The following is a 25,243-nucleotide window of genomic DNA, read 5'->3' as shown; positions in this document are numbered from 1 at the left end:
TATAACTGTTGTACAGCTCTATGGTCCATTCTCTCTTTTCTTTACCGAGTTGAGTCTTCGCAAAAGTCCCAGGATGGCCTGCTTCGGGAGTTCATATAACATGAGGCATATGAGAACAGAGAGATGCACGATGACCTCCCACGCCCGGTGTATTCCACTTCTTATTTTCATGCCAACCGTGTCCCCTTTCCACACTGACTTGGGGAACTCGTAGAATATCTTTCGAGGTATAATCCACACGAAAATTGCAATGAATGCAGCAACAGCCTGTAGTCCCTTGCCTGCTTTTTCGACCAGCTTTGATCGTTTCTTCCACCTGAGCCACATGCCGCCTCGGCGGATTGGCAGATAGGCCACAACATCGTCATGGCAGTTCGCGGCGGCAAGACGATACGCAAGGGCCCCGTCTGGTGCTACAACTCTGTCATCTGCTCCACACTCCTCGATAAGGAGCTTCACCAGGGCTAGGTTACCAAGTGTGGCAGCTAGTTGTAGCGGTGTGCGGCCGGCATCGGTGTCAGGCAGCTGTGTGCGACCAAAACGGTTTACATCAGCGCCGTGTGAATGTAAACATTGGATCATGGCGCCACTCCCAATCCGCACAGCAATGAGGAGTGGCGTCTCGCCGGTGTGAGATGGGAAATCGGGGGAGACGACGCCACGTCTAAGAAACTCGAAAACAAGGTCTTTCTGGTCCTTGTTGACTGCAAGAAGAATGAGGCGAGGACATCAATCTTCAGCTGGAACTCTGCATAGGCGGCAGCATCAGTCTTATCTGGGATTGGCGGGAGCCTGGATAGAGGTAGGATCGGGTGGCCGAGCGAGACTGCCTCAAGTTGTTTGATGCGGCTGAAGATTATGCTCGAATCGATTTGGATTGCAGCCGGAATGGAGGTTCCGCACGTAGCGGTTTCGCCCGTGGCAATGTCGCCCATGGTTCTCGTATTGAACACACAACCTTTCGTCCTGTTTCCAGCTGGTGCGACTTGAGCCTTTCAAGGGATCAGGGGCTTAAGTTATCCATTCAGCCGCACCTGGTTTGGGTTAGTCTCTGGTTTATTTAGGATCGGCAGTAGCTACTCATTGGTGTTGTTAGGCTAGTTCAACCGAGATAACGATTTTATCCTGCCAAGCCGCTATAAATACAGCAGGGAAAAAGTAAGGCAGAACTCTGCACTAACAATGATATGTAGCCATCTCCTGTTTTTGTCTCATTGCTACCGTTGGTTTGTTTAATCCTGGTTCTCTTGGCCCCACTCACGAACTCCTTTGAACTCTACTACATATCATCATCTAGATGAAAGCCATACAGATATCGGCTGTAAACAATAAGGGTCCACACTTAAAACTCGTTTCAGACAACCATATCAATCTCAGGTGGTTTACTTATTATCGAATGAAATTGTCGTTAAATCCCCCATCACCTGACGTTTCTCCTGCTCATCATCTGGGTGCTTCTTAATCACCTTCCCCGCCTCATTTTCCGACGGGCCTTCTTCATCTCCCAACACCCCCCCGCCCACTATACAACGTCTCGTATGGGTTAGGGTTAGGGAGCATAAGTCTTGTGGCCAAGTCCTGGAGGGCGTTCTTGTTTATTGACAATCGCCCCTGTGGAAAGCAGAAGTACACCTCCAGTTACTTGGCATACTACGTCAATCGTACGACTGCCTTAGCTTCCCTGATTCTCGGATTACATCTGTTCCCGCAGCTATATCTGATCGAAGTTCAAACAAGATGGACAAGCAAAGAAAGCTTAGGGTAGAAAGTCGACATTTTTCAACATCGATGGCGTTCGTTTAATCGGTACGTATGGCGAAGGTATGACTTGGTGGGGGCAAGCAAGCTAATTCGAGATTTCTAGATCAACAAGCACCCTTCTGTAACAGTGTCTGTTCTGGTACCGAAGGCGGAAAAGTGGGTGTACTGGCATGGTGATGAGACGTTAGTTGTTGGTGAGCAAGGGTGGAAGTGTGTGGTTGCTCTCCCAACAAAGCTGCGGAGTATAGGGTAGCCGGAGCAACTCGGCACGAGAGGTTAAACGCCCCAGGATTAGAAGGGGTGAAGATGGCTGGAGCACTAACGGACAGTTAGATGCTGTCAGAAAAGACCTAATTGAGCCGTGCTCCGCTATCTCAGCTCGTGTAATCCTCATAACAAAAAGCCTCCGCTTAAGACTCGAAATCTCGTGAGTCCAGAGCTTGTATGCAAATGAAGTTGAACCCAAACGACACGGAGACAATTATTACTAGCTCTAAACACCCAACTACTCAAAGAAATAATTTCTGAGGCTATTCTACTGTCAATACCTTTCAATGACCCACTGTCTTTGCTCCGAACTATCCATCCCGCTGAGTGAGGTAATCTCCTGCTGCTTGACCGCAATGTATCTTTCGACACAGTCTCCACCAAGCAAGCTGCGCAACTGTTTATCCTGCCCCAAGACACGCAGCGCTTCATCCAATGTCGAAGGCAGATTTTCCGCAATGTTCAGATTTGCCCTCTGAGCCGGGGTGAGTGTAGCCGGGTCCTCCGTGCAATCCTTCCACGACAGTGTATGGCTGTTCAGGATCCCGTCCAGGCCAGAGGCGAGGATAGCCGCCATGGCGAGGTAAGGATTTGCCAAGCCATCAATGCACTTGAGTTCCCAATGGCTATCTTGGATCTTTCGCAGCGGCGTCTCTCGATTCTGAGTTCCCCATGCGACCCACGTCCCGCCAGCCCAGCAGCTATCGACAATCCGAGCGTAGCTGACAGGACTGGAGCATGTAAAGGCAATGATGCTCCGAAGATGCCGCAAAATACCGGCATAGAACGGGTTGTATACGCCAGGGTCAGATCCCCCAGCCGAAGAAATCGACATGTGGACATGAGCGGCTGTTCCAGGAGTCTCGGCGAATGGCTTCGGATGAAGCGTCATCTTGTACCCATGTGCGTTTGCACAAGACGAAATAACCTGCCTGGTAAAGAGGAGGCTGTCGACAGCTTCGAGAGCCGGTGCCGCAGGCAATACTATTTCGTACTGGCCAAATGAGCTCTCCGGGTGCATCGTTTCCACATAAATCCCAGCCTTGTCTAGTCTGGCCATGGCTTCCTCGATGACAGTGACTACCACGGAATGATCAGCGGCCCCGGCAACAGCCCAGGCATGTGCATCCCCATCCAGCTTGCTGAACTCTCTTGGGCCGGTTCGCCGAAGGAGAACAAACTCGACTTCGAAACCCAGTAGGAACGAGAAACCATGAGAGGCCGCCAGCTTTAAGGTGTTTCGTAGCACCGTTCTTGGGCAAATGGTGACTTGAGACCCATCCTTCTCTCTGAAATCACCCATCAACGTAACGTGCCCGTCTCTCGGACCCATACGCAGACTACTCAAGTCCGCACAGAGATCCCATTCGCCTGCAGGCGATATGCCGGCCACCATGTGATCGTTCTGAAGGACTGACAAGGCAGCCTTCGCAACGCCGAATTCCAGGGTCTTTTTGGACTGCAGGAGTGACATTACACGACGAATGGGTGTGATTCGGAGTCTTGTGGTTCCGGTGTAATCATGCCAGCATAGCCGCATGTATTGGATGGAGCCATCATTGCTCAGCAATTTTGCAAGCCACTCAGCGTTGTATTCTGGCAAGTCTGATTCGCTCTTAGGAGTCAATGACAATGATGGGGAGTCCATCGACAATGAGAGACCATAGAGTTTGTTGGAATTGTGAAACAGAATGTCCTCGACGACCTTCTTGGCTTGGTGCCAAGTCAGGTCGCCCTTCCTGACATACTCGCACAGCACAGTCTCGAACGCCTCCCTCATCTGAATGACGGCGAGCAGATACGTCTCAGGGAACCAATGCCCATCCGTGCTCCAGATGACTTTAGACGAGGGGCAGATCTCCAAGATTTGCCGAACAATCGTCTCCTGGCCATCCCGACTCACCATCGGGAACACTTCACCAATGTCCGCATACACGTTTGCATACACCGTGGCCAAGTATCCAGTGTCCCGGACGAAAGGGTAGCCCGAGTGCAGCAGGACTATAGGCACAGTGGGGTACTGCCCGATGAATTGCTGCAGATGCGAGGGAGAGGCCTTGGTCAGAGTGATGTCGTTATCACCAAGGCCTGTGTGGAATTGGATTGGTTTCGGGTGCGCAGCAGATTCGCTGATGAGACTGGCAAGGCAATGGACAACGTACTCGTTCAGTCCATTATGCTGGAGTCGATTGAAAGGCTTCGCCCCTGGTCGTTGCCTGTCGTAATGGATCTCCTGAAATGCCGCAAATGCCTTGTCTTGGTCTGGATGCTGAGGTATCGCGAGACCAGTCCGGTAACATATGGCAGACTTGAAACCGACCACCACAGGGTCGAGTATGTCTTGGGAGATGGCATGGTTCAGGCTTCGAATAAAAGAAGAGAAGGCTGTTTCTGGACTGCTATGCTCGGTGCATGCTTCCTCAATCAAGATTGTGGCCACATGCTCGACACGTACAATCCTTTTGGACTCGGCCGGGGTGAATTTGTCGAAATAATCGTACGCCTCGTTGTCCCCTTCATTCCCGAGATAGTCATCCACAAGAATGCTATGAATACCAGAAAGACATGTTCTGATCCAGTTTTCGTAGTCGTTTGGATCTTGCTGTTTTTTCTCGAGAGCAGCCGAAACGGAGTCCCACGTCGGTTCACATCCGAGCACGTCGGAGAGTTGTTTGACAGCTCGGAGATGGGCTAGGCTCGTCGTGGTAGCATCGAGAGCAGATCCTTCAGCTTCGGTCGTGATCGAGAGTAGGGAAGTATTGTTCCGAGCAGCTGGACGCAACAGCGGATGTGCATGATTGTCAATTATGGGAGTTGTTCGCACAGCATGGAGAAAAGCGCCTTCATCCTGTGAAGGGTGGGCATCCATCTTTGCCGCAAGATTCTGGGGAATGCTGGGGATTCTGGGGAGCTCTGGGGATTGCAGTCGTGTTTCCGACGCGGGATTGCAACAGCGAGAGAAATGTACAAGGGAGTTGATTCCTCATGCACGGGACATGGAGCACGCCTGCAGAGTCAAATACATGGTGATATGTGGCGTATCAACGCAGGCATCATGGATGCTGGAGAAGAGAACGCATCACGGTCCGCACTTGGGCCCATTCCATTCCCCTGGCTTGCATGCGTACATCACAGGGCCCCTGTGGTGCAAGATAGTTCCTGGATGAAACCCCGGACCCGAGGCGCCGCTGTGGTCACAACGGTGATAGATTGCGGACGAGGTGAAGGATGGGGAAGCAAGCCATGGAGTTACACCTCCGCCCCGAGTGTACGGAAACGGTAGCTCACCCTAGTGCAAATCTAAAGTCCCGTCTTCCGTGCGCAGCTGGACGACAAGCTTAATCCAAGACGCTGCGTGTTCCACTCATTCCGCTGCAACGTCAGGACCGAAAACTGTGCGGCAAGGGTCCAATGCTGGATGTGATATGATATGTGGCGCTCCGCCACATGATACCGTGATGGTGCAGGGTCAAGAAAAAGTATTCATTTGCCAGGACTGAAAGGGTCTAGAAGGCCTCATGCGTGGGATGACGAGGGTGTTGGGGAGCGCCCCTTTTCCCATTATCCCGAGATAAGCGCCCCAAGGGAATATTCACTGTGTCTCTCGCGACTCGAACTCTGTTGGTTGTGACCTTGTAGATGCGGCATATCAACCCTTGTACGGTACATTATCAGCTCTCAGCTGTGGAGCGTCCCCTTCCGCTCGCCGACTTGACAGGTCGATACGTGCCGGGATTCCCGGAGTTCCTTGAATCGACGGTTCGGCATCCTCTTCCCCTAGCGTCTTCTCTCGGCTGCGGCATGGACCGTTTAGTGAGCATTCCGCAAACCTAGATGCCATTCTGTCTTGATTGGTCTAGTAGCCCTGGCCGGCTCGTTTGGCTATCGACAGGGGGTGGGCTTTAGATGCAACGTCGGGCACTAGGGAGACGTGCCGTCGCCCCGTTTTCTAGGCGGCTGCTGTTGGTCATGTTTTAGTACCGGCACTATTCAGCGGTGGCGTGTCTCGTTCTTCGGGACGGTAAATGCATCCCTGACGCCCTCATAGTCGGAACGCTGGTATACGTTGTTTGAGTTAACGTAGGGGCATCCCATTGTTTGACGACGACTCCCTGTCCGTCCGGCAGAAGAAAGCAGCGAAGAAATCGGACCAGAATGACTGCTATCTGCATGTCGAACTGCCGGTCTCGATTGTGCCGAGCGTGGCTGGCACCGCGTTCTTCCTACCGGGTGGATGGAATGCAAGTTTTGCTGATGTTGCTTCGGCCCCATACTTTAAGATGTATGAGTCCCTTTACCTTTTGAAAGTCCAGTCGTTATTTGTCTTCTGATCTAAGAAACCATCCACCATTCACGCTGCGCAGGCCACCACAAGCGTGTGTCTCGTCCACACCAAGTCGCCACAATGATTCTGCCGCGGGAGCACGAGACACCCTTTAACAAGGCCCCGGTGATACGGGCCATGGCAGCGTTGCTCATGGTTATCACGATTCTGTCCGCGATGACCCGACTCATAACAAGAGTGGTGACCATCAGGAGACTCAAGGTGGATGATTACCTTGTTGCTGCATCAACAGTAAGTCTACTCTATTCTTTTTTCTCAAGAATCCTCGCTGACTTGCTGTAGACTATGGTTGTTGCTCAGTCGGCTGCTGTTATCGCCCAGGGCGCTAATGGACTGGGCAAACTGGAGGGCGTGTCCGCGAGTCAGATCTCTTCCATATTAAAGGTAACGATGCATTCAATCCCGCAGATCCCAAGAGTCTAAAGACTAACAATATCTTTTTTTTCGATAGGCCTCATATGCTTCCGACGTTCTCTTCATTGCCGCATTGCTGCTGGCCAAGATCTCCGCAACGAGGGCCATCTGGGACATGGCGCCACGAGAAAAGAGGCGTTTGATCTTGGTTACCGAAGCGCTGACTGGCTGCTGGGCACTGTCCTCCATTGTGGCGTCAATGTTCAAGTGCTCCCTTCCGGAGCCTTGGGACTACATCAACGGCCAGTGTTTCAATCAGGTACGTGGCGTGTTTGGCTTACGCCTCGCTACGAGACACTCAACTGACCGCCGCAACAGTTCGCATTGTGGATGTACGTGGATTGCCTCAACATTGTCACGGACCTCGCCATTACTGCCATCCTCTTTGAGATGTTTATGAAACTGAAGACATCGGCATCGAAGAAGGCCTTGGTGATGAGCGTCTTTGGGAGCCGTGTTTTGTAAGTACCACCCACCACGTTGCATGCGAGAGGAGGCAAGAGATACACTGGACACCAAAGCTAACCGTGCAAAGTATCATACCTCCTGTCATGTGTCACATGTACTTCTTCAAACGCGCGATCGACTCGAAGCATCCCATATTCGACATGTGGCAGCCAACAATTATAATACAGGTTATCCAGTGCATGAGCGTCATGGCAACATGCATCCCGTATCTCAAGCCTTTCATGGACAGCCTGCAATCTGGACAGATGAACGCCAGCGAAATCACCGGAACCAGGACTGCAGGCAGCTACGGAAGAAGCAGGAGTGGCTACACCTCTCAAGGGAGTGGTCTTCGCGGGAACACCGCTATCGGGCTTACATCTGTCACCGCAATGGCCACCAAAGCTTCCCATAGGAGGCAAAAGTACGAAATGATTGACATGGATAAGTCTGCGGACCGGGGGAACAAGAAAAAGGCTGCTGGTACTCCCGCAACTGCCGGCGGTTCGTGGGATGGCCAGAGCCACAATAGCCAGACGGTGCTTGTTGAGCAGACCTGGAGAGTGGACGTTGAAGCGAAGGCCCCTACTCCTGGAGCTACTTGATTTTCCATAGACAGCATAGATCAATGCAGGCAACCTTTTTTTCTTTTTTTTGACAAGCTAAATGTCCGGTTATTGGCCTCAAACGCCGGAATCACACGGCATCGTCTCCGTGGAACGACATTGGATTGCCTCGGCAAGCCACAGTGTAAGAGTCCAGGCATTCAATCACCCGGCACCCATGCTCATGCTAAAGAGCTCGCGTCGTGTTATCTCTCCATGCCTTCGTACCGGGTTGACGGGGATACGTGTGAAATAGCCGACGTTCGCTAGACTGGAAGCATGGCCGATGGCGTTTGAATTTATATGGCGTCGACGGGGGTCCCCAAAGTCCGCTGCAGAGTGGCTGCAGAGTGGAAAGTCAATAAACGTGCCAGTGGCTTGGTCGACTGTCGCAGCATTGGTGCTAATTGTCCAGAACTTGAACGAGGTTGGCTTAGCCACGCAGGTGAAGCTGACTGGGCCGCGGCCTAAAAAGAAAAACCTCTTCAATGGTTTCATGTACGTGCCTGAAAAGGCGCAATACCGGAACAGATATTCTCTGACCTCCTGCATTGAGGCGTGTTGCAAGGAGCTTTATTAATTTGGAGAGTCACAACGGCGCTGGTAGCTTCAGCAGGGGAGCTTCGGTCGAATCATGGCTAAGTCTTGTTGTCTCCTGCAGCCAAGTTCCCTCTCTCTGCCGGATAAGTTAGTGCCTAGCTCATTCTGCTGCAGGCGTAACATGCTTACAGACGCAGAGCGAACGCCGGCGTGCGTCTCGCCCCTGGCTGAAGATGAATAGACGCATGAACAGCCCCTGTCCTGCGCCGACTCGCAGCCACCGCCAGAACGGCGCCGCTTCTTTTGCTTCTGGCGTCAACCTCAAGCCCTCGACTCTCGACTGCCGGGAGATATCCCCTCCAGGGTCCACTTAGCCACCATTGCAACGTACGTGGGTGTGCCCACTCTCCGTGTATCCACAGCGGCAGGGAGTTGTTGGCCCTCCGCTAGTGGCCGATCCTCCTCGCTAACTTGCCCCCGCATTAGCGATGGAAGTGTGTGTACGGCACGTATGTAGCGGGTTGTGGGACCCTGGAATGCTTGTCCAGTAGCTTAGGGGACCCTGGGATGCTTGTAGCGGCTTGGAGGACCCCGGGATGCTGGTACTTTGCCGTAGATGCTTGTCCAAGCCAAGATGATTGTTGGTCGGACCAGTTTCACCTCGTAAGAGACCCACGGCTTGCGTCTTACTGCGTGGACTGCGTGTTACTCCGCCTAATCCCAGTCAGCTCGGCGTTTGCCATGGGCTTCCTGCTCCCAATCATACATAGTACTTAACAATAGCCCCGTTGCTGCGTTTGTCTGTCTCGCTGCAGGTGCTTTTCCCCATCGCTTTTCCCTTATCACCTCCGCCCCAAATTGCTGATCGCATCGTGCTCCGCTACGCGTTGGCGCTCCTCTTTATTTTGTCGCGACCTGCACACACCCCGCCATCACATAGCGTGCTCATACCCTCACGATGAGTATCGGTATTTCAGATGACAGCCATGAGCTCAGCGACATGAGCCAGGGCAAGGCCCGGGAGGCAAATGTCGAGATTGTCGCCGAATCGATTGATCGCGACGGCTTGGATCGCGATCAATTGGCGAAGCTGGGCAAGAAGTCTGTGCTAAAGGTATGCGCCGAATTTCCTCAATTCCCTATTTTGGCCTGCGATGAAACTGACTGCTAGTTTTCAACAGCGAAACTTCCGCTTCCTGACCATTCTGGGCTTCAGCTGTGCTATCCTCGTCACATGGGAGGGCACGCTGATGAACTTTGCCCCCGGCCTGGCAAATGGTGGCCCTGCCGGTCTCGTCTATGGCTTCATCTTCGTCTGGATCGGCAACATCAGCGTCTTCTCTTGCCTCTGCGAGCTCGTGTCCATCGCTCCCACGTCTGGCGGCCAGTATCACTGGGTGGCCATGCTGGCTCCTCGGTGGTGCTCCAAGTTCTTGAGTTACATTACCGGCTGGTTGACTCTGGCCGGGTGGCAAGGAACGGCTGCTGCTGCTGGCTTCCTGACTGGCACCATGATCCAGGGTCTTGTTACCTTCATGATACCCTCCTACGACGCCAAGACGTGGCAGGGAACGCTGATGCTCTGGATGTGTATCTTGGTTGCCGTGTTTATCAACACCATCGTCAGCTCCATGCTTCCCAAGATTGAGGGAATGATTTTGATTCTCCACATTATCGGCTTCTTCGCTGTCCTGATTACGCTGGTCACTTTCGGCGCAAACGCTGACGCCTCCGAGGTTTTCCTCGAGTTCCGTAATCAGGGCATGTGGCCTACTCAGGGACTTTCTTTTTTCGTGGGCCTGTTGGGCTGCGTATTTTCCTTTGCCGGTAAGCTTCCAGTTCTCTAATATTTATTTGAATATCAACTAACATGGAATCGTCTAGGTGTCGACTGCTCTTTTCATGTACGAACCCTTGGCAAAACCTTTGCCGGATCTTTCCCTCACTTGCGTATGAGAACAAGATTACTGACAGCGTATAGATGTGTGAGGAAGTCCAGAATCCTTCTGTCGCAGTCCCTCGTTCCATTATGGCCAGCATCATGCTCAACGGCGCCATGGGTTTTGCTATTCTCATTGCTATGCTCTACAGCGCTACCAATATCGACGAGGCTATCAACACCCCAACTGGCTACCCTTATATCGAGATCTTCTACCAGGCTACCGGATCAAAGGGCGGAACAGCCGCCATGACCTCTCTGATTATTGTCATGACTCTGTCTGCTATTGTCGGCGTCATTGCCGCTACCTCCCGCATGTTCTGGGCTTTTGCTAGAGATCGGGGTCTGCCGTTTTGGCCTACTCTGTCCAAGGTACGTGATGACCCGTATATCAAATAGAATTCTGCATTTACCGATGGCTCAACTTACACTGGCACAGGTTGATCCTCGGACCAACGTCCCTGTCTGGGCCATCGCCGTCACAAGCCTTGTCGCATGCCTCATTGGTCTTATCAACATTGGCTCTGCCGTCGTCTACAACGCCATCATTTCTGTCGCCGTCTCCGGTCTGTACTCATCCTACCTGATGGCCGCATCTCTGCTTCTCTATCGTCGTTGCGGCAACGGGTACAAGTTGCCTGATCCCAGTGCCCTTCCTGCTCTGGCCGACACCACTGCTGGTGACGGTCAGACTCTCGCCTGGGGGCCATGGCACGTCCCTGGCGTCTTTGGCACCATCAACAACGTCATCGCCATCATGTTTATGCTCGTTGTCTGGTTCTTCAGCTTCTGGCCCCCGGCCACCCCCGCCACTCCGGCCACCATGAACTATGCCTCGCTGATGACTGGTGGTGTTGCACTTCTCAGTATTGTTTACTACCTCCTCTGGGCGAAGAAGGAGTACAAGGGGCCCCATATGGAGATTGTGGCCAACTAACTTCCAAGAGTTAGGAAGGAGATTGCGACTGGAATAAACGTACTTAATTAAACGGCTTACATAGAATGTAACATAGCCGAGTGAGCTACCTAATCACAATTCCGCCGGTGTACCTCTTGTTTGAAGATGACCCTGCCTACTAAACTCTGATAGATTAATGGCCTGATCTTGGGTAGTTAGAGGGGTTTTCTGCCAGGGGGCCCAGCCGGATCCGGGCCAAGATGATCATCAACATCATCTTCATCGTCTTGAATACTCTTGCCTGATCAAATTTACCGCATCGGATCCATCACCTCTCTTTTCATAAAATTGCATTAATGTTGTTCATTAGCTAGCCGCTAGCTGACTCAGCGGCAATTGGCTGACCAAGCAACTAAATCATGAAACTGAGGAGTTGCCAAGTTGCACACGCATGTATCCTTCAGTTGATGAGAACACAGGGCTGCCAAGACGTCAACACAAGAATAACTATCGCAAAATGGACGGCCTATCTGTTGAGCTTCCCCGTCTGGCGGATGAAAAGGTGATCGCATACCTGCAACATCTAGGTGTTCCACAGGTCAAAGCCGATCAAGTTGAGCTTCCTAAACCGACCTTCTCGCTTCTTTGTGAGATGCAGAAGCGACATCACGATAAGATTCCGTTTGAATCCGTCTCTGTCCATTTGGGAAAGAATGTCCATTATCAAGATTCCGATCCAATCCCCTACCAAGAGGGCAAGGGCAACATCGACGTCAGCCCCAATGCGCTATTTAACAAGATCGTCACTCGAGGTATGGGAGGGTATTGTTTTGAGCTGAATGGACTCTTCGCAATCGTTCTGCGCTCCCTTGGATATACCATTACCAATCACTCGGCGCGAGTGTATGCGTACCAGGGCAAGACACCGGAAGATGCGGGGTGGTCCTGGTCCGCTCTTTCACATCAAACTACACATGTGCACTTTGCCGAGGACGAAATGAGCGGTGAAAACATCATTCCAGAGGGCTGGAAGGCTCCCAGTGGGGGAACTGGAGTAACATTTCACTGCGATGTTGGTTTCGGTGTCGGACAACCGAGAGAGCCGATATTGATCAACACCGAAACAGCTTCCAACCACCATATACATGAACGCCTGCCACCGTTTCGCGAAGCCGATGGTGTACCGGCTGGATACACTTTATATCACAAGCTTTACGACAACGAGAGCAGCAAATTGGCAGGGAGTTCCGCTTTCAAATTGGCCCCCATGTACCACTACACGGAACAACCCCAACTACCAGTGGACTACCTCACATCAAACTGGTTCTCAAATACTTGGCACGATTCAATCTTTGTCAAGATGATGGTAGCCACAATGCCCTTCGGGGTCGAGAGAGGTGATCCTTTGGGGACCCGCGGAAGACATAGCTTCATCTATTCGCATCATGAAGCGCTGGGTGCCCGCAAAGAAGGAGATAGACAGGTGGCTATCTATAGACGGAAGGGATTGGATGGAAAGAATACCGTCATCAACGAAGAGCGGACCGTCGCAACTTTTGGCGAGTTCAAGAAGCTCATGTGGGAGGTTTTCGGCATCAACACGAATAGAATTACGTCTAAGGACGCCTTTCCATGAGACGTGATATAGGCTAGTTATATTGTGGATAGAAGAGTTGATCAGTTGAATAGACCTTTAGACCGACTTTTGAGCCTCACTCGACGAGGAACCTGCACCAGCTTTCCTCGCACAAAATGTGAGGCCAACCCACCATCTACCCATTTCACAGATCATTGTCACACCGTCAGGTTGCGAAAATCTGTTCGCTGCTTCAGTTTATGCAATTTCTATGCCCTAAACTAGTAACCCGTCGTGAGCCCTCGGCGGACTGCATCTTCGAGAGTTTCCAATTCCGAATCCTTCAAACCAATCACATCATTGTCCGACTTCTCATAAAGAGTCCCGCCCTCCGCCCAAATCCGCCGTAATGTATAGCTCGTCGCGCTTCCCTTGCCTTCGGCCCAAGCCTTTGCTTCTGCATCCTTCAATCCCTGGAGCGACGAGTAAGAAACACTCCACTGCTCGCCAGTCCGCTTCTCGAACTCGGCCAAGATCTCCTTGGGCGTGACGACGAAGGATTGAACCTTGAGCGCCTTGTTGGACGATGCTTCGGGATGGTGCAGGGCCGCCACGACCGATTTGCCAACACTGGAAAATGTGAGTTGGATGTCTCAAAATGGGATTACCATACGTACTCTGGCATTGTGGTAAAGCCGACCCGGCCTTCTCCGTCCTCTACCAAGATAGCACGCTTGTTATCCACGTCGAAGCCTCCAGCTTCCGGTGCAGCTGGCGACAAGTTGAAGAACATGTCGATGTATGGACCTGTGACAACGAAGGTGTACTTGAGCTTCTTAATATACTCTCGGATATACCGTCGAACCTTGAGCTTAAGCTGGTGAGGTTTCTCATCCGCACTCTTAGGGCTATATTCGATGTCGGTGCCGTACTCGGAAGGGAAAAACCACTTCACGGAGGAGGATTCTTCGGCAATTCGAAGCAATTCAATCTGGGTTTCCAAGACATTTCGTCCGACCGCGCTAACCACCGTGTCTACACCGTCGTAAGCGCGTTTAATGTCGCCCTCGTTGTTGACATCTCCCGTGATGATCTTAACGCCCTCTGACTGCAATTTGCTGATGTAGTCTGCTTTGCTTGTCACCGTTTCCGTCGATGTAAAGATGGCAACGTGCGCAAAGGAGGGTTGTGCTGCCAGGATTTGGTCGGTTATGTACCGGCCAATTTGGCCAGTCGCTCCAAAGATCAGGATACTAGTAGGCTTCAAAGACCCCATGATTTCAGTAGAGTTTGGATAGAATTGATACTAATAATCGTTAGAGCGGAGAGTACGTTGACTTTTAAATCGCTCAGAACTCGTAGCTTAGAAATCCGGGGCGGGGTTCTGAGAGATCAACACGTTAAAATGGTGGTTAGCGTCGGCCGTCAGTTGCCTCATCCGCGCTTCTTATGACACCATGCTAATCAGTCCAAAATTTACCGGATTTATTGAATATGAGCAGCTTGGATGAAAACTTACCCTGTCAAGATGGCAACCGGTGGGATTAGTTATAGAACCGTAGAAAAATTGAAGGCGATGATGAGTTCAACCCAGATATAGGGCGTAAAATTCGGTACCTGTGGGCGCCCACGAGCACAAGATTTTTTTGGGTAGCTTGTAATTTAGGAACCTATAAGCACTAATATTTTCCCCGTACTCAGATAAGAGAAAACAAACAGCGAGATAAGTGAACATGAAGGAGGACATTACGTAGTAATATTTTGTACCGGGAATATGGCAAGGGCTGTGTATATTCAAACTTCATCCTCTGCTCCATTCTTTATCTATCGTTGCGTCTTACTGCTGCAGGGATGGCTGGGCGTCTGCAATGGAGCTACACAGTAGTCAAGCTTCCCCAGGTCATACAAGACATCAATTCGGAGTTAGGCTGATACAGAAAAGAAGAGTTAAGCCCTAACCATTACACCAAAAAATCTACCTGCACCTCGGTTATGGGTTACCCAGGGGATGGGGGGTTTTAAGACACTATTGAACGCATATAGGATGCATCCAGAGACGCCCCAAATTAATGGGACGAAAAAAAAAAGGAATTACAGAAGTATTGAATATTATTCATGTCCTTTCTCGAGACTAGATACGAAATGGTACGTCAGTGGGAGTTGCGTGGAGCAAACGTGGCGCCCTAGAGGTAACACATGTGCACATCTAAATACCTACTCAAGATTGGGCAGCACTCACACCGCTCAAATGTGCAGAAATGTACATAAAACCAAGCCTTGTCGCTCTCAATTCCATGTTTACTTTTTTCCTTTTTCACCTCACTTCCTGTCTTCACAAAAATCGACGCCATACGCTACAAGCAATAGGGCCATACATTTACCCCGACACCTAGCACTAGGAGACAGAAAAACTCATACAATAAAATTGTCGCACACTTACCACATTTTCTACAACCGGTCAATTTTATTCCATGGCAAACCTCAATGTTTCAGGCGCCCTGATTGCGGCCAAGAATGAGAACACAGCCGCCTTGGTCAACATCAACTTGGACGTCTCACTGTATCGAGGGAATCCACCAGCCGAGTTCTTGCCCGTTGGCTCTGCCTTAGCAGCATGGCGAAGGACAGAGGCCGAAGATGGCGAGCTTCACAAGACAGCCTGTCGGCTTGGGTTTTTGTTCAACGAGCTGGTTCCAGAAACACCGAACCTGATTCGATGCTACGGTACCCGAGCCTCTGATATTATGAACAGCCCGAACATTAACCCACGAGGCACTTCTGAAGATGGTGCATTTTGTGATTTCGTCGGTGCTGATGGGACCTGCATATGGGCTGCAGCAACATCCATACCAGCTTCACTCAGTACATTCCTCCTTGCTTGTATGCTTGCTCGAGCCTGGGATGCAAAAAAGGCCACGAGCATCTGGGCGGAGCTTGTTCATGAGCGCATCGCCCAAGTCAAGGCCCAACTCAACATGAAGAAAGTGGTCAATCCTCATACTGAGATGGCTATCCGGCAAAACATCAGTCGCGCAGACCTTGCAAAATGGGATGCAAGCGCTCGAGCCTGGCTTCGAAGGGCAGATCAAAGTATGGTCCGCTATCACGATCAGTTTACCCTGATTATGAAAAACGTCAAGACCCCGTTCGTTGACCCAGGCTCGACATTTGAGAAAGTAACGAGGGGTTGGATAAGAGCGATGAAGGTTCTCGAAGACTTGCTCCAAAACACACCGCAGCAAGTTCCTGATCGAGCGGTCTTGATGGCAATCTCAGCATGGCATCTATACCCAGACCTGTTGGTTTGTCAAGAAAAGACCACCAAAGTCACCCTCAAAGACCCGTTATTCCCGCAAGCTGCTATTTTGACGCTCGGGTTGGAGCCTCGCGATTCTCGCAATGACAACCTATGCCAGTGGTCGCTGGCACTATCCCACCTCAGGTACTATGGAGATCCTATCAAGGTCAAGAGCGAAGAAGCTTTTCAAAGAGTCAGCTTTCATGATTTGTGGGTGGTAGCTCTTGGGGCACTTCTGAGGCAATGGCAACTACCATCGTCGAGTATCGGGGCATCGATTGTCTGGTTCAAGCGTCTGGGCGAAGTTTTGAAAACATCTCCAGATTCCTCGAGTCCCGAGGTCTCATGGCTGTTAAAACTCTGCGAAGCCGCCTCGTCCATTGACCAACCCACCGCTGCCGAGAACGACCCCAAGATGCAACTCGTACAATTTGGCTGGTGGAAGGCAACACATTTCTTTGGGTCTGGCGCTACCATTCAACCGCATTTCTTTGGGCTGTGCAAATTGAATGTGATACGGAAATTGCAAGGAGATACCGATCTTGAAATCGGCTTTCAGTACATTCGGAATATCGCATTTCAGCTGAGTCTCCGACCTCAAGATGCAATTGTAGTCTACTACTCGCACAATATTGGGAATGGCACCTATGTTGAGTGGGCTACCTTGTTTCCTGTCAGTCCTCTGGCTGTGGGGAAATCGACTACTGAATCTGACGAACATACTCCAAAAACCAATGCGAGGTGGATGTACTATCAGTGTTCGGACAGCCATCTCAGAACCCACAGTATCATTGATCAGCGACAGAAGCACATTCAAATGTCGAGTGAGGAATGCACCATTGTGTCTGAGGATAGTCTCGAGCAAGCTATTTTCCTGAAAGAGCCAAACACCGATGGGATGTCATGCACCTGGGAACAACCGCCACCTCTGTTTGGAGGACCAGCCTCTCCTATAAGATTCAGGGCCCTCCCTGTCGGAACAGCAGTTCTAGGAGCAAACGAATTTCGCTTATTGGTTCGAGAAAGTCTACTTGGGAGTAAAAATATGAGGGCGCTGGTCAGCCACAGCCTAGGCCCCGGTTTGGGTTGGCTTAACAGTGGCCCAGATGTAGATGCCATAGTTCGGTATTTCAAACATCTTCAGGTACGCCCAAGAACCCCATGTATCGTCACCAAGTCGAATTTCTAACCCTTGATCAAACAACCAATAGCCAAGCTATGATTCAGAAGATTCAAGAGCCAAACGGCGGAAAGTCTCCCACGAGCCAGGCAGCTCGATTAGCCAGGCTTACCCGGGCCTGATGGAAAACCTAGACGACAATGCGAGGCAAGGACATGCCCTATGTCGTGCTTCCACGGACTTTTTGATCTCTTTTCGTGCCCTTGAGCTGGCGACGATGATATATCGTCAACTCCCAACGGCCACGGTGTCACTAAAGGTGATCGACCAGGTTTTATCGGCGGCCCATTGGGTTCCAACCCGTCTCAAATCTATCAAAAATCACGACGTCCACGAGTTTCGCCAAGTTGTATCCATGTCGGTTGAAGAAGACAGCCTCACGTTGCCGCGGTGCAATGTGTTTGCAGCCATCGCGATGTTTGAGTCCGGCATCTTGAACATCGATACGGAGCAGCTGAGTGAGGTTGTTGCCCTCTGTTCCGAAGACTCCATCTTTGTTTCCGGTCTCTTACTCTCAGATCCCGCAACTGAATGCTTCGGGATTAATATGCGTCATCTAGTTGGCAACATTGGCCAAGCCGGTATGGTTTTCATGGTAGCCCCGATGAACCCTCGACTTCGATCTCCGAAATATGACCCAAGAATGATACGACCGCACTCATATGATGGCAAATGCACCGACAAGTTCAAGGGAACTTCACTTCATTTGTCTTTTACGAATTGGAAGATCTCATTGGATTGGAGCAGCACGGGGGAAATTGACCAACAGGTGTTTTTGTTAGAATCAGTGATATCTGTTCAAGACAAGGGACAGTGGGTCGCAGATATCGATGTATTGGAACTGGAAAAAAGCGGCTCGCAAGTCATACAGTTTCAATGTGACTGTCAGCGGGATGCACCTCCCCCGTCCTCAGAAGATGTCCTCTCGTTGGAATCCTGGGAAGAGATTCTGGACCCACCTCCGTCAGTTGGTGTCATTCGAGCTAACGGAAACTGGGTCGCTCGTCTTGCCGCAACTACAATCATAGCACAGCAAGGTCAAGGTCATGCTGTCGCTCTTCTTAGGAATGAACCTATTTGCTGGAGTTGTTTGGAAAGTCTTTACTCAGAGCCGGAGCCTCGCTTACCTTCTTTCATCATTCATTAGGCTTCTTACCACGAGTTCAATAATTAGGAGTACTGCTATTTGGGCTATACCATATTGCTATCTACACTGTGAAAATCATATACCGCCCCCAATTTCCACTCGTTCGCTATTGTACACTAAAATTAAAAAGCCTCAGCTACTAGCAGGGCTCCAGCTTGAAGGCTCAATTCTACCACGGCCGGCTGCTACTGACGGTGTTGCTGATACCGCTGGCGCCGAGGTGATGACGGTACCCTCCTCTTCTAAACCTTTCCTTGCCACTATCTCTACCTCGTCCTTCTCTGATTCTTTGGCACCACTGTTTATAGAGCTTTGCAATTTCTGCGTTGGCGGCCTATGGAAATGCTGATTCCTCTGTGTCCCGGCCTTGGCTAGTGAGAGGTTGTGGCCGGGTTCAACTGAGACTTTTACAGCCAGGATAGCAATATAGTACAGCCCAAATAGCAGTACTCATAATCATTATTCCGATTTATTCTTTAGGAGATTTATATATTCTTTTCTAATTTACCATTATCAGATGATCAAAGCTGTACAGTAGTTACAGTAGTAGCGGCACACATTTAGCACTATAGTCAGTAGTAGAATATATAATAGCTCATACAGTAAGGTCATTATACACATACCTTGCCGTTAGATTTCAATTTGACGCCTCTCTCTTCAACCGTATTAAGCACGGGCAGACAATGGAAGATCTAATGCAAAGGTGATGTAGTGTCACGACTCATGCCGGGACCACCGGCGGTGAAGGCGATTGTGAAAAAAATAATGTATCGTGCCCTGTATGTACTAATTCCATACCACCAAATGATTCTTCCCTTGTTCCTTCAGCAAGTATACCCCTCATATTCCCACCAAGTCTTGAATCCTAGTTGCTCGTAAAAGCCCCGTATCGCGACGAAATCAATGAGGATGCCCTCAATCCCCCTCTCCTGCATGTTCTCCATCGCTTTCACTATCAATGCCAACCCGACACCTTTCCCTCTTGCGCTCTCATCCACACCAACGGCGGCAATCAACCCCGTCTTCTCCTTCGATGGCACCAGAGGCAAGAAGGCATAGGTGTCGCAGACGATTGAGGTGTGAGAACACATCAGTGTCCATCCGATCTGCGCGTTTGTATCAGGGTCGAATGCCACCATTACTTCATGGTGTTGGTTGTAGGCTGCAAGAGCTTCATACGCTCTACCCCAGCTCTAGTTGCAAGTCAGTTTTCATGAGTCGAGGAGATCTAAGAAAGGACTAACAAAGAGGGCTTTCTGCTTGGCCATGCATTCTTCGTATAACTCTGGCGACCATGGAGAGAATCTTATGTTCATCTTGGAGACTCGCTCCAGGACTTCAGGTGGCGCGACAGCGCCGTGGAGGTCTTTGTAGAGATCCCGAACAGTTGATTCTGGAGATTTATGGAAACCTGTATACTATTAGCACTTTAGACGAGAAAATATAGTTGGAAGCTATTATAAACCTCTGTGGAGGAAGAAGTTTTTAACTTCTGGTGGGAAGTCCATCGGCATCCGGGGCCAGAATCGAGGGGTCTCAGATCCAATTCCCAAAGATTTTAGTTCACGTTCTCCATTAGCACGAGCCAGGTTTATCAACCCGGCCTTTGCCTTTTCTATAAAAGCAGTGCCGAGTCCTTTGCCTCGATATTCGGGCATGACGCCAACAGCAGCGATTTTGCCGGCTCCGTCAGCCAAAAAGGATAGACAGAATCCTTTTTCATGGATGTAATGTTGACCAGGGAGTAGGTGAAGAATCTTCTCCATTCGCTGTCGCTCAATCTGCCATTTTGGGAAGATGGCTTGCCACATTTGCCATATTTTCTCAAAGTCTTCATCAGAGCTGGTGAGGTCTCTGATGTCATGCTGGTTGGCAATAGATGGCTCCATCTTGTCTTCAGTCTGCTCAGCCGTGAAGTGCGGGGACGCTTCAATTCTCTCACTTCAGAGATGTCACAGCAAAACAAAGACCACTAGAGCGCCCTCACGTTCACTGCGCTTGAGTGGCGGAGGCCTGATTTTGGAAATTATAAAAGGCAGCGTAAAATACCACCTAAGTAGAAATCGGGGATCTTGATAAGACAAAAGGGAGAGGTTCAGAAGATGGCGCAGTAGTGACAAGCGAGCTGACGTGGCAAATTGTCACAACGCAGATACGAACGACAGGATACACGTGGGGTAGATTTCAATTTCCCGCAATTAATTTGTACAGACAACTGGGAGAAATAAAAAATAAAGACAAATGTGGTGGACCCATTTCAAGTCGCGCAAGGTTACCACGATGCATCTGTTGCATGATGTCAGACTACGCTAACTGCGGGGTTTCTAGTTGCATTATTTAGGCAACAGTATTAAGAACCTCGTATTTCGTATCACAGCCTGTGAACGTAATGGATGTTTGCCCCGGCAGAATCTCCTGAGCTTGGCGAAGATGCCTGGGTTTTCGGTGAAATACCTGTGTGAGATCTGGTGGGTCCCATATGCAGCGGATATGCATGACAACCTTGAGTTCTGCTTTTACATCCAGGCTCGAAGAGATTCTACATCAGGAATGTATCCAAAGCGAGGTAACCAACCAGTACAGGGAAGACTTGCAGATAATAAGCGACTACTGTTTCTGTTGTGGTATAGAGAATTGGCTGTTTAGTCATAATCCTGCAGCGATTTTGCAGCGGTAGTGCTGTATCAAAACAGAGACAAAATTCTGTCAGACTGGTAAGAAGGCTAGAAGGAAAAGAATATGTATTTTACGACTTGGTAAATATGCTATCGATCACAGTGTGTCTGTCAGGTAGCAGACACGGAGACAGAGTATAGGACAGTAAACTAGCCACTACATACGCTTATGCCGTGAGGAGCATAATGTCAGCTAGTCGGATGACATCACTTAATTACCATTTCCTAGATACAGGGAGTATAAAAGGGTTAAAAAAGTACCACGAATAGTGCATAATCTCACCAATCGTAGTGAATTCTTCTTTCCAAGACACGAATCAATTTGTTCGTAATCACCGCAGGCATCAATCGTCACTCACACGGCGCAAACGCCACAGAGTCATTGGCATTAGCTAGCTATTGACTTGCTCAAAAGCAACGCTAGGCCTAAGACTAGGCCAGCGGCGAGATAGGTGGCGATGGTACCTGCCGGTGACGATGGAAACCTTTGTTGAAGGATGAAAAGCTTCACTGCCGTAATAACCCTAGAGATCCAATATCCTGATCCATGTAACAAATCCTGGCCTAGTTGGCCTGCCGATTCGGACTGGGAGTTCACAGAGTATTTACCATCTTCCTATTTGATGTTACTTAGTAGCAAAGAGCTGTCGTGATATTAGACCACTTACCCATTTGGGGAATGGCGTAAATGTGTGACCATCTCCGTTGAGAATCAAGTGCCTTCAAACGGGCAAAACTTCACGAGGCCACTCATGGTAAACAACATGACCATTTCTGTACTCGGTGACCATGTGAGGTAATCCATTAACTTTCTGACGTCGTCAATGTCGATGGACAGTTTTCTTGGAAGAACAAGAACTTCCAGCCAGGAGGTGAGGAATTCTTTGTCGCGGTCGTACGTGCATCTATAGCCATATTTGCTCAATGTCGAACGGACTCCGTCCTGTAACATCTCGTTGATGTGGTCTGCAAACTCCTTAATGTCTGGGGTTATATGTCCCTGAAGCCCGTTGAAGCATGTAAGTGTGTACTCGGCTATCTCGTACAAGATCCACAGCCGTGGTTCAAAAGGTGGGTAAAACCACATAAACCCACAGTTTCGAATAATCCCCGGCATTGTTCTTAGCGATCGAAGGAAGTAGATTTCTTTTTTCTGATTGCGGGGATGTTGTGGCATACATGTCCAATCGATCCAGATATACGACCAATGTTGTTGCTTCAGTTCTCTTTGAACAAGGCGTAAATATTCCCCACCAGGATCGGGGTCATCTTGCGTGCGCCAGAAGTGACTAAGGAAGTAACATTCATCTCGTATGACAAAGCCATCAGAAGCAGGAAAAAAGACATAATCATCTAGGCGATCCTTGCTCCACTTGGTCATCACTTTCTGTGATAGGAAAGCTTCTCTTCGTTGGAAAATCCAGAACAAAAGTACCGGTGGCTCATCCAAAAAAATGGTCCAAATCGGTATAGAACTGTAAAGATTCTTTGGCCATTGCGTACCTCTCGTGAGTGGGTGCTCCCCAGGCCTCTATACTGCGATGTACAAGCGAGCTCTATGCAACGGAGGGCGCAGTATTGGACGGGCGGACCTCTTCAGCAGACGACATCGCCGCTATAGTTTGTTCTCGTAGATTGGCTATTAACAGGTCGTGGAGGTGTGCAAAACTTGGCGAGCATCGCCACCTCAGACTTCAGTAGCTTAATGCGTATAGAGTCAGAAAAAGTAGAAAGTGCGGGACGTAAGACTCGCGATTAGGGTCAACAGAGGGTGGCCGAGGCGCAACTATTATAACGTCCGATACCAAAGGGACATCGAAGCTGCTGCCTAAGGTAGGTATTGAAAGTGGGGTCAGGTCAAATTAAGTCATGTGCTGCTAAAATCTGCCTTACGTGATATTGCTCAATTGCGCATAAATTGCAAGACAACTAGTTATCTATCTACCAACTTCTAACATTACATCCAGTTCTCCAACAACCATCACAGCATCCCGGTGGTGTGATATGTGATAAGCGCAAGGGCGAATTCCTGCTAGGTGATTACGGATTCGTCAAATTGTTACAATAACTGTTAAATACACCCGTTACATTCACTGTGGATTAATAAAATGCCAATATTGTGTAAGAAAGGGTACCTTTGACTACTGTGGCTAGCCTCTTTGGATAGCTTACACATTTCATGGGAGTTTAAGATTTCTCGAGAAGTCGATGGCCAGGCCAGCAAAGACGAATGGCGGTGAAGGGAGGTCTCTTCTAAACTGTCTTGAGAAGCTGAATGACCCAATCTACCGCTTGCCTGCTCTCCTTCACGCCAAACCTATACGCCATTGGAAAACAGTGCATTTGCCCGTGCCATGAGAGCCACTCTCCTTCAATGCCCGCTTGCTTGCACTTTTCACGAAAAGCGACAGCTTCCGGTGCCAATACGTCGTATGATCCCGTGATCCCGTGGATCTTAACACCATGTCGAACCAATGGTCGGAGGTCAGCGTGAATTGGAGAGACTCGGGGATCCTCGAAACTCCAATCCTGACGGGGGTGATAGCCGTGTACCGCAGGCTCCGTAGCATCATCGGGCTCCCTCGCTACCGGACCGGGACACCAAGTGGATGCTGTAGAATTGATGAAGGAGTGCGAAAGGATAGGATCGACCTTGTCGAGCTGCTTAATCTCGGGTTCTTCGTGACGGAGATCTGTAGTAGGACTGATGGCTAAGATCGCCGCGGGCGGTTTCACCGTCTCATCCATCCCCGTAAGAAGCGTCCATGTTACCAAGGACAATGCTAGGTTTCCTCCCGAACTGTCTCCCGCCACTACCACGATCTCTCCAGCTTTCGTGGACTGCCGCAATAATTCCTTATATACCTTCTCTATCCGAGGATAGGCAACTGAGACGGGATTCTTCGGTGCCAGCGGATAAGAAATAAGAGTGACTTTAGTGTCGGGCAATTTGCAGACGAGATTGGCACAGAAAGCCCAGTGGTTATCGCTCGGTGGCATTTGCCATCCTCCGCCCGCAAAGTAGAGAATCCTGCAACGGTGGCCTTTGACTTTATCGTTGCCATACTGCGAGGACTCGGGCTTTTGGGTCAAGTCATAGACCCAAACGCCATCGGATTCAGTCTCATGAACGTGGCATTTTTTCTTTATGTTGCGAGGCTCGGTCAGTCGAGTAGACTCCGGGGCCTCGTGTTTGGCCTTGGCTAATCCAGGCTTGAATGGTCTCAGGGCGGCGTATAGCAGGCGGGTCATCAGATATCTCTCGCTGCGATGATGGACTGTAAGTTTTGAGGAGTGAGCTGCGGCGCCGGGTGACTGCATCTCTGTGGCCGTGATATGGGGGGCATCTTGGGCGGTCATGCTCATTTGGTGGTGCCGTCAGGTGAATTGATCCAAGAAGTGAACTTGAAAGAGTTGTAACTTATTTGATATGCTGAGTCCCGCTGCACTGTTATTCTTTTTGTCGATGACTAGCAAAACCCTCGACATCGTCGTTTCTGCTTACCTTGGCCTGATGAGCGCTAAGAGTCCACGACGTCATGAACCGCCTGACGTCATTAGCAGAAATGGCATGTTTTGATCTGATAAGAGATAACCTAAACACAGACACATACGATGTCTCCCTCTCTAAATGCTCCCACAAACAGATCTGACGAGACGTTGTATAACATAGCTGTATCCTATTTCGCTGTCTCGAATTTTATGATGTCTTCACTACTACCTTGATTACATCGGGCAGGAATGATTTCAGTTTCACACCTCTTGCTTGCCGATTTTACTTTTGTTAATGATGATGTTTATTATTCTAGCTAATAAACGCTACAGAGCACACTGGGAAGCTTCGAATCCTGCTCAAGCGGCCCAAATCTACAATAATTAGTGATTCAAACGGTGAGCTAGTTTACAACTTACCCATCCCGAAAAAAATTGAAGGCTTTCTTATTTTTTTACGCACAGATCAAGCGTCCAGGAATGTTGCTACGAATAGGCACTTAGCCTTGGGGTTGACACCGCTTTGAACATTCGAGTTTCCGAGTATTTTGAAATGACGATTCCGCCGGTGTCATTGTTGGCAACGACAAAAATGCGAGCAGACACTCATTGTATGCGATAGTGTACACAGCTACGGTCGCCGTCACGTCGTGGGAGCC

General features: G+C 49.9%; 10 protein-coding genes across 10 annotated transcripts; 4 read left to right on the top strand and 6 right to left on the bottom strand.

Annotated features, from left to right (window-relative positions):
• Positions 1-18: 18 nt before the first annotated feature.
• On the bottom strand, positions 19-935 carry BGZ61DRAFT_482677 (ankyrin repeat-containing domain protein; the record flags this gene model as incomplete). Its single annotated transcript, XM_046249415.1, has 2 exons — positions 19-664; positions 706-935. The coding sequence occupies 2 exons, from the start codon at positions 933-935 to the stop codon at positions 19-21; spliced, it is 876 nt and encodes a 291-aa protein (XP_046099325.1).
• A 930-nt stretch (positions 936-1,865) lies between these two features.
• Positions 1,866-4,897, bottom strand: BGZ61DRAFT_556159 (uncharacterized protein; the record flags this gene model as incomplete). Its single annotated transcript, XM_046255647.1, has 2 exons — positions 1,866-2,079; positions 2,310-4,897. 2 exons carry the CDS (start codon positions 4,895-4,897, stop codon positions 1,866-1,868), a joined length of 2,802 nt encoding a protein of 933 aa, XP_046099324.1.
• Positions 4,898-6,433: 1,536 nt separating this feature from the next.
• On the top strand, positions 6,434-7,839 carry BGZ61DRAFT_497512 (uncharacterized protein; the record flags this gene model as incomplete). Its single annotated transcript, XM_046251171.1, has 5 exons — positions 6,434-6,604; positions 6,656-6,757; positions 6,825-7,046; positions 7,106-7,248; positions 7,323-7,839. 5 exons carry the CDS (start codon positions 6,434-6,436, stop codon positions 7,837-7,839), a joined length of 1,155 nt encoding a protein of 384 aa, XP_046099323.1.
• A 1,367-nt stretch (positions 7,840-9,206) lies between these two features.
• On the top strand, positions 9,207-11,661 carry BGZ61DRAFT_428172 (amino acid/polyamine transporter I). Its single transcript, XM_046243736.1, has 5 exons — positions 9,207-9,493; positions 9,561-10,206; positions 10,264-10,283; positions 10,361-10,690; positions 10,758-11,661. Exons 1-5 carry the CDS (start codon positions 9,338-9,340, stop codon positions 11,253-11,255), a joined length of 1,650 nt encoding a protein of 549 aa, XP_046099322.1. The 5' UTR covers positions 9,207-9,337; the 3' UTR covers positions 11,256-11,661.
• On the top strand, positions 11,662-12,918 carry BGZ61DRAFT_459165 (uncharacterized protein). The gene has a single exon (XM_046246862.1). The coding sequence runs from the start codon at positions 11,668-11,670 to the stop codon at positions 12,850-12,852; it is 1,185 nt and encodes a 394-aa protein (XP_046099321.1). The 5' UTR covers positions 11,662-11,667; the 3' UTR covers positions 12,853-12,918.
• Positions 12,919-13,073: 155 nt separating this feature from the next.
• On the bottom strand, positions 13,074-14,068 carry BGZ61DRAFT_362617 (uncharacterized protein; the record flags this gene model as incomplete). Its single annotated transcript, XM_046241376.1, has 2 exons — positions 13,074-13,422; positions 13,470-14,068. The coding sequence occupies 2 exons, from the start codon at positions 14,066-14,068 to the stop codon at positions 13,074-13,076; spliced, it is 948 nt and encodes a 315-aa protein (XP_046099320.1).
• Positions 14,069-15,238: 1,170 nt separating this feature from the next.
• On the top strand, positions 15,239-18,417 carry BGZ61DRAFT_556144 (uncharacterized protein; the record flags this gene model as incomplete). The annotated part of the gene is made up of 3 exons (XM_046255646.1): positions 15,239-17,175; positions 17,360-17,606; positions 17,646-18,417. Exons 1-3 carry the CDS (start codon positions 15,264-15,266, stop codon positions 18,415-18,417), a joined length of 2,931 nt encoding a protein of 976 aa, XP_046099319.1. The 5' UTR covers positions 15,239-15,263.
• Positions 18,418-19,241: 824 nt separating this feature from the next.
• BGZ61DRAFT_536977 (acyl-CoA N-acyltransferase) lies at positions 19,242-20,306 on the bottom strand (the record flags this gene model as incomplete). Its single annotated transcript, XM_046254479.1, has 3 exons — positions 19,242-19,610; positions 19,662-19,828; positions 19,883-20,306. The coding sequence occupies 3 exons, from the start codon at positions 20,304-20,306 to the stop codon at positions 19,242-19,244; spliced, it is 960 nt and encodes a 319-aa protein (XP_046099318.1).
• Positions 20,307-21,763: 1,457 nt separating this feature from the next.
• Positions 21,764-22,848, bottom strand: BGZ61DRAFT_556138 (uncharacterized protein). Its single transcript, XM_046255645.1, has one exon. The coding sequence runs from the start codon at positions 22,471-22,473 to the stop codon at positions 21,805-21,807; it is 669 nt and encodes a 222-aa protein (XP_046099317.1). The 5' UTR covers positions 22,474-22,848; the 3' UTR covers positions 21,764-21,804.
• Positions 22,849-23,345: 497 nt separating this feature from the next.
• Positions 23,346-24,413, bottom strand: BGZ61DRAFT_497507 (Alpha/Beta hydrolase protein; the record flags this gene model as incomplete). Its single annotated transcript, XM_046251170.1, has 1 exon — positions 23,346-24,413. The coding sequence occupies one exon, from the start codon at positions 24,411-24,413 to the stop codon at positions 23,346-23,348; it is 1,068 nt and encodes a 355-aa protein (XP_046099316.1).
• Between the last annotated feature and the right edge of the window lie 830 nt (positions 24,414-25,243).

Source organism: Ilyonectria robusta (assembly GCF_021365365.1).
Source record: "Ilyonectria robusta strain PMI_751 chromosome Unknown BGZ61scaffold_22, whole genome shotgun sequence".
NCBI classification, from domain to species: domain Eukaryota; kingdom Fungi; phylum Ascomycota; class Sordariomycetes; order Hypocreales; family Nectriaceae; genus Ilyonectria; species Ilyonectria robusta.
Note: the sequence above shows the minus strand (reverse complement) of the source record. Positions and strands in the feature narration are given on the sequence as shown.

Excerpts from the sequence above, each read along its gene's own strand:
- BGZ61DRAFT_428172 (XM_046243736.1), top strand. The coding sequence starts at position 9,338 with ATGAGTATCGGTATTTCAGATGACAGCCATGAGCTCAGCGACATGAGC. Across the intron at positions 9,494-9,560 it reads GCAAGAAGTCTGTGCTAAAG|CGAAACTTCCGCTTCCTGAC; the intron begins GTATGCGCCGAA and ends AGTTTTCAACAG. Across the intron at positions 10,284-10,360 it reads GTGTCGACTGCTCTTTTCAT|ATGTGTGAGGAAGTCCAGAA; the intron begins GTACGAACCCTT and ends GACAGCGTATAG.
- BGZ61DRAFT_459165 (XM_046246862.1), top strand. The coding sequence starts at position 11,668 with ATGTATCCTTCAGTTGATGAGAACACAGGGCTGCCAAGACGTCAACAC.
- BGZ61DRAFT_556138 (XM_046255645.1), bottom strand. The coding sequence starts at position 22,473 with ATGACCAAGTGGAGCAAGGATCGCCTAGATGATTATGTCTTTTTTCCT.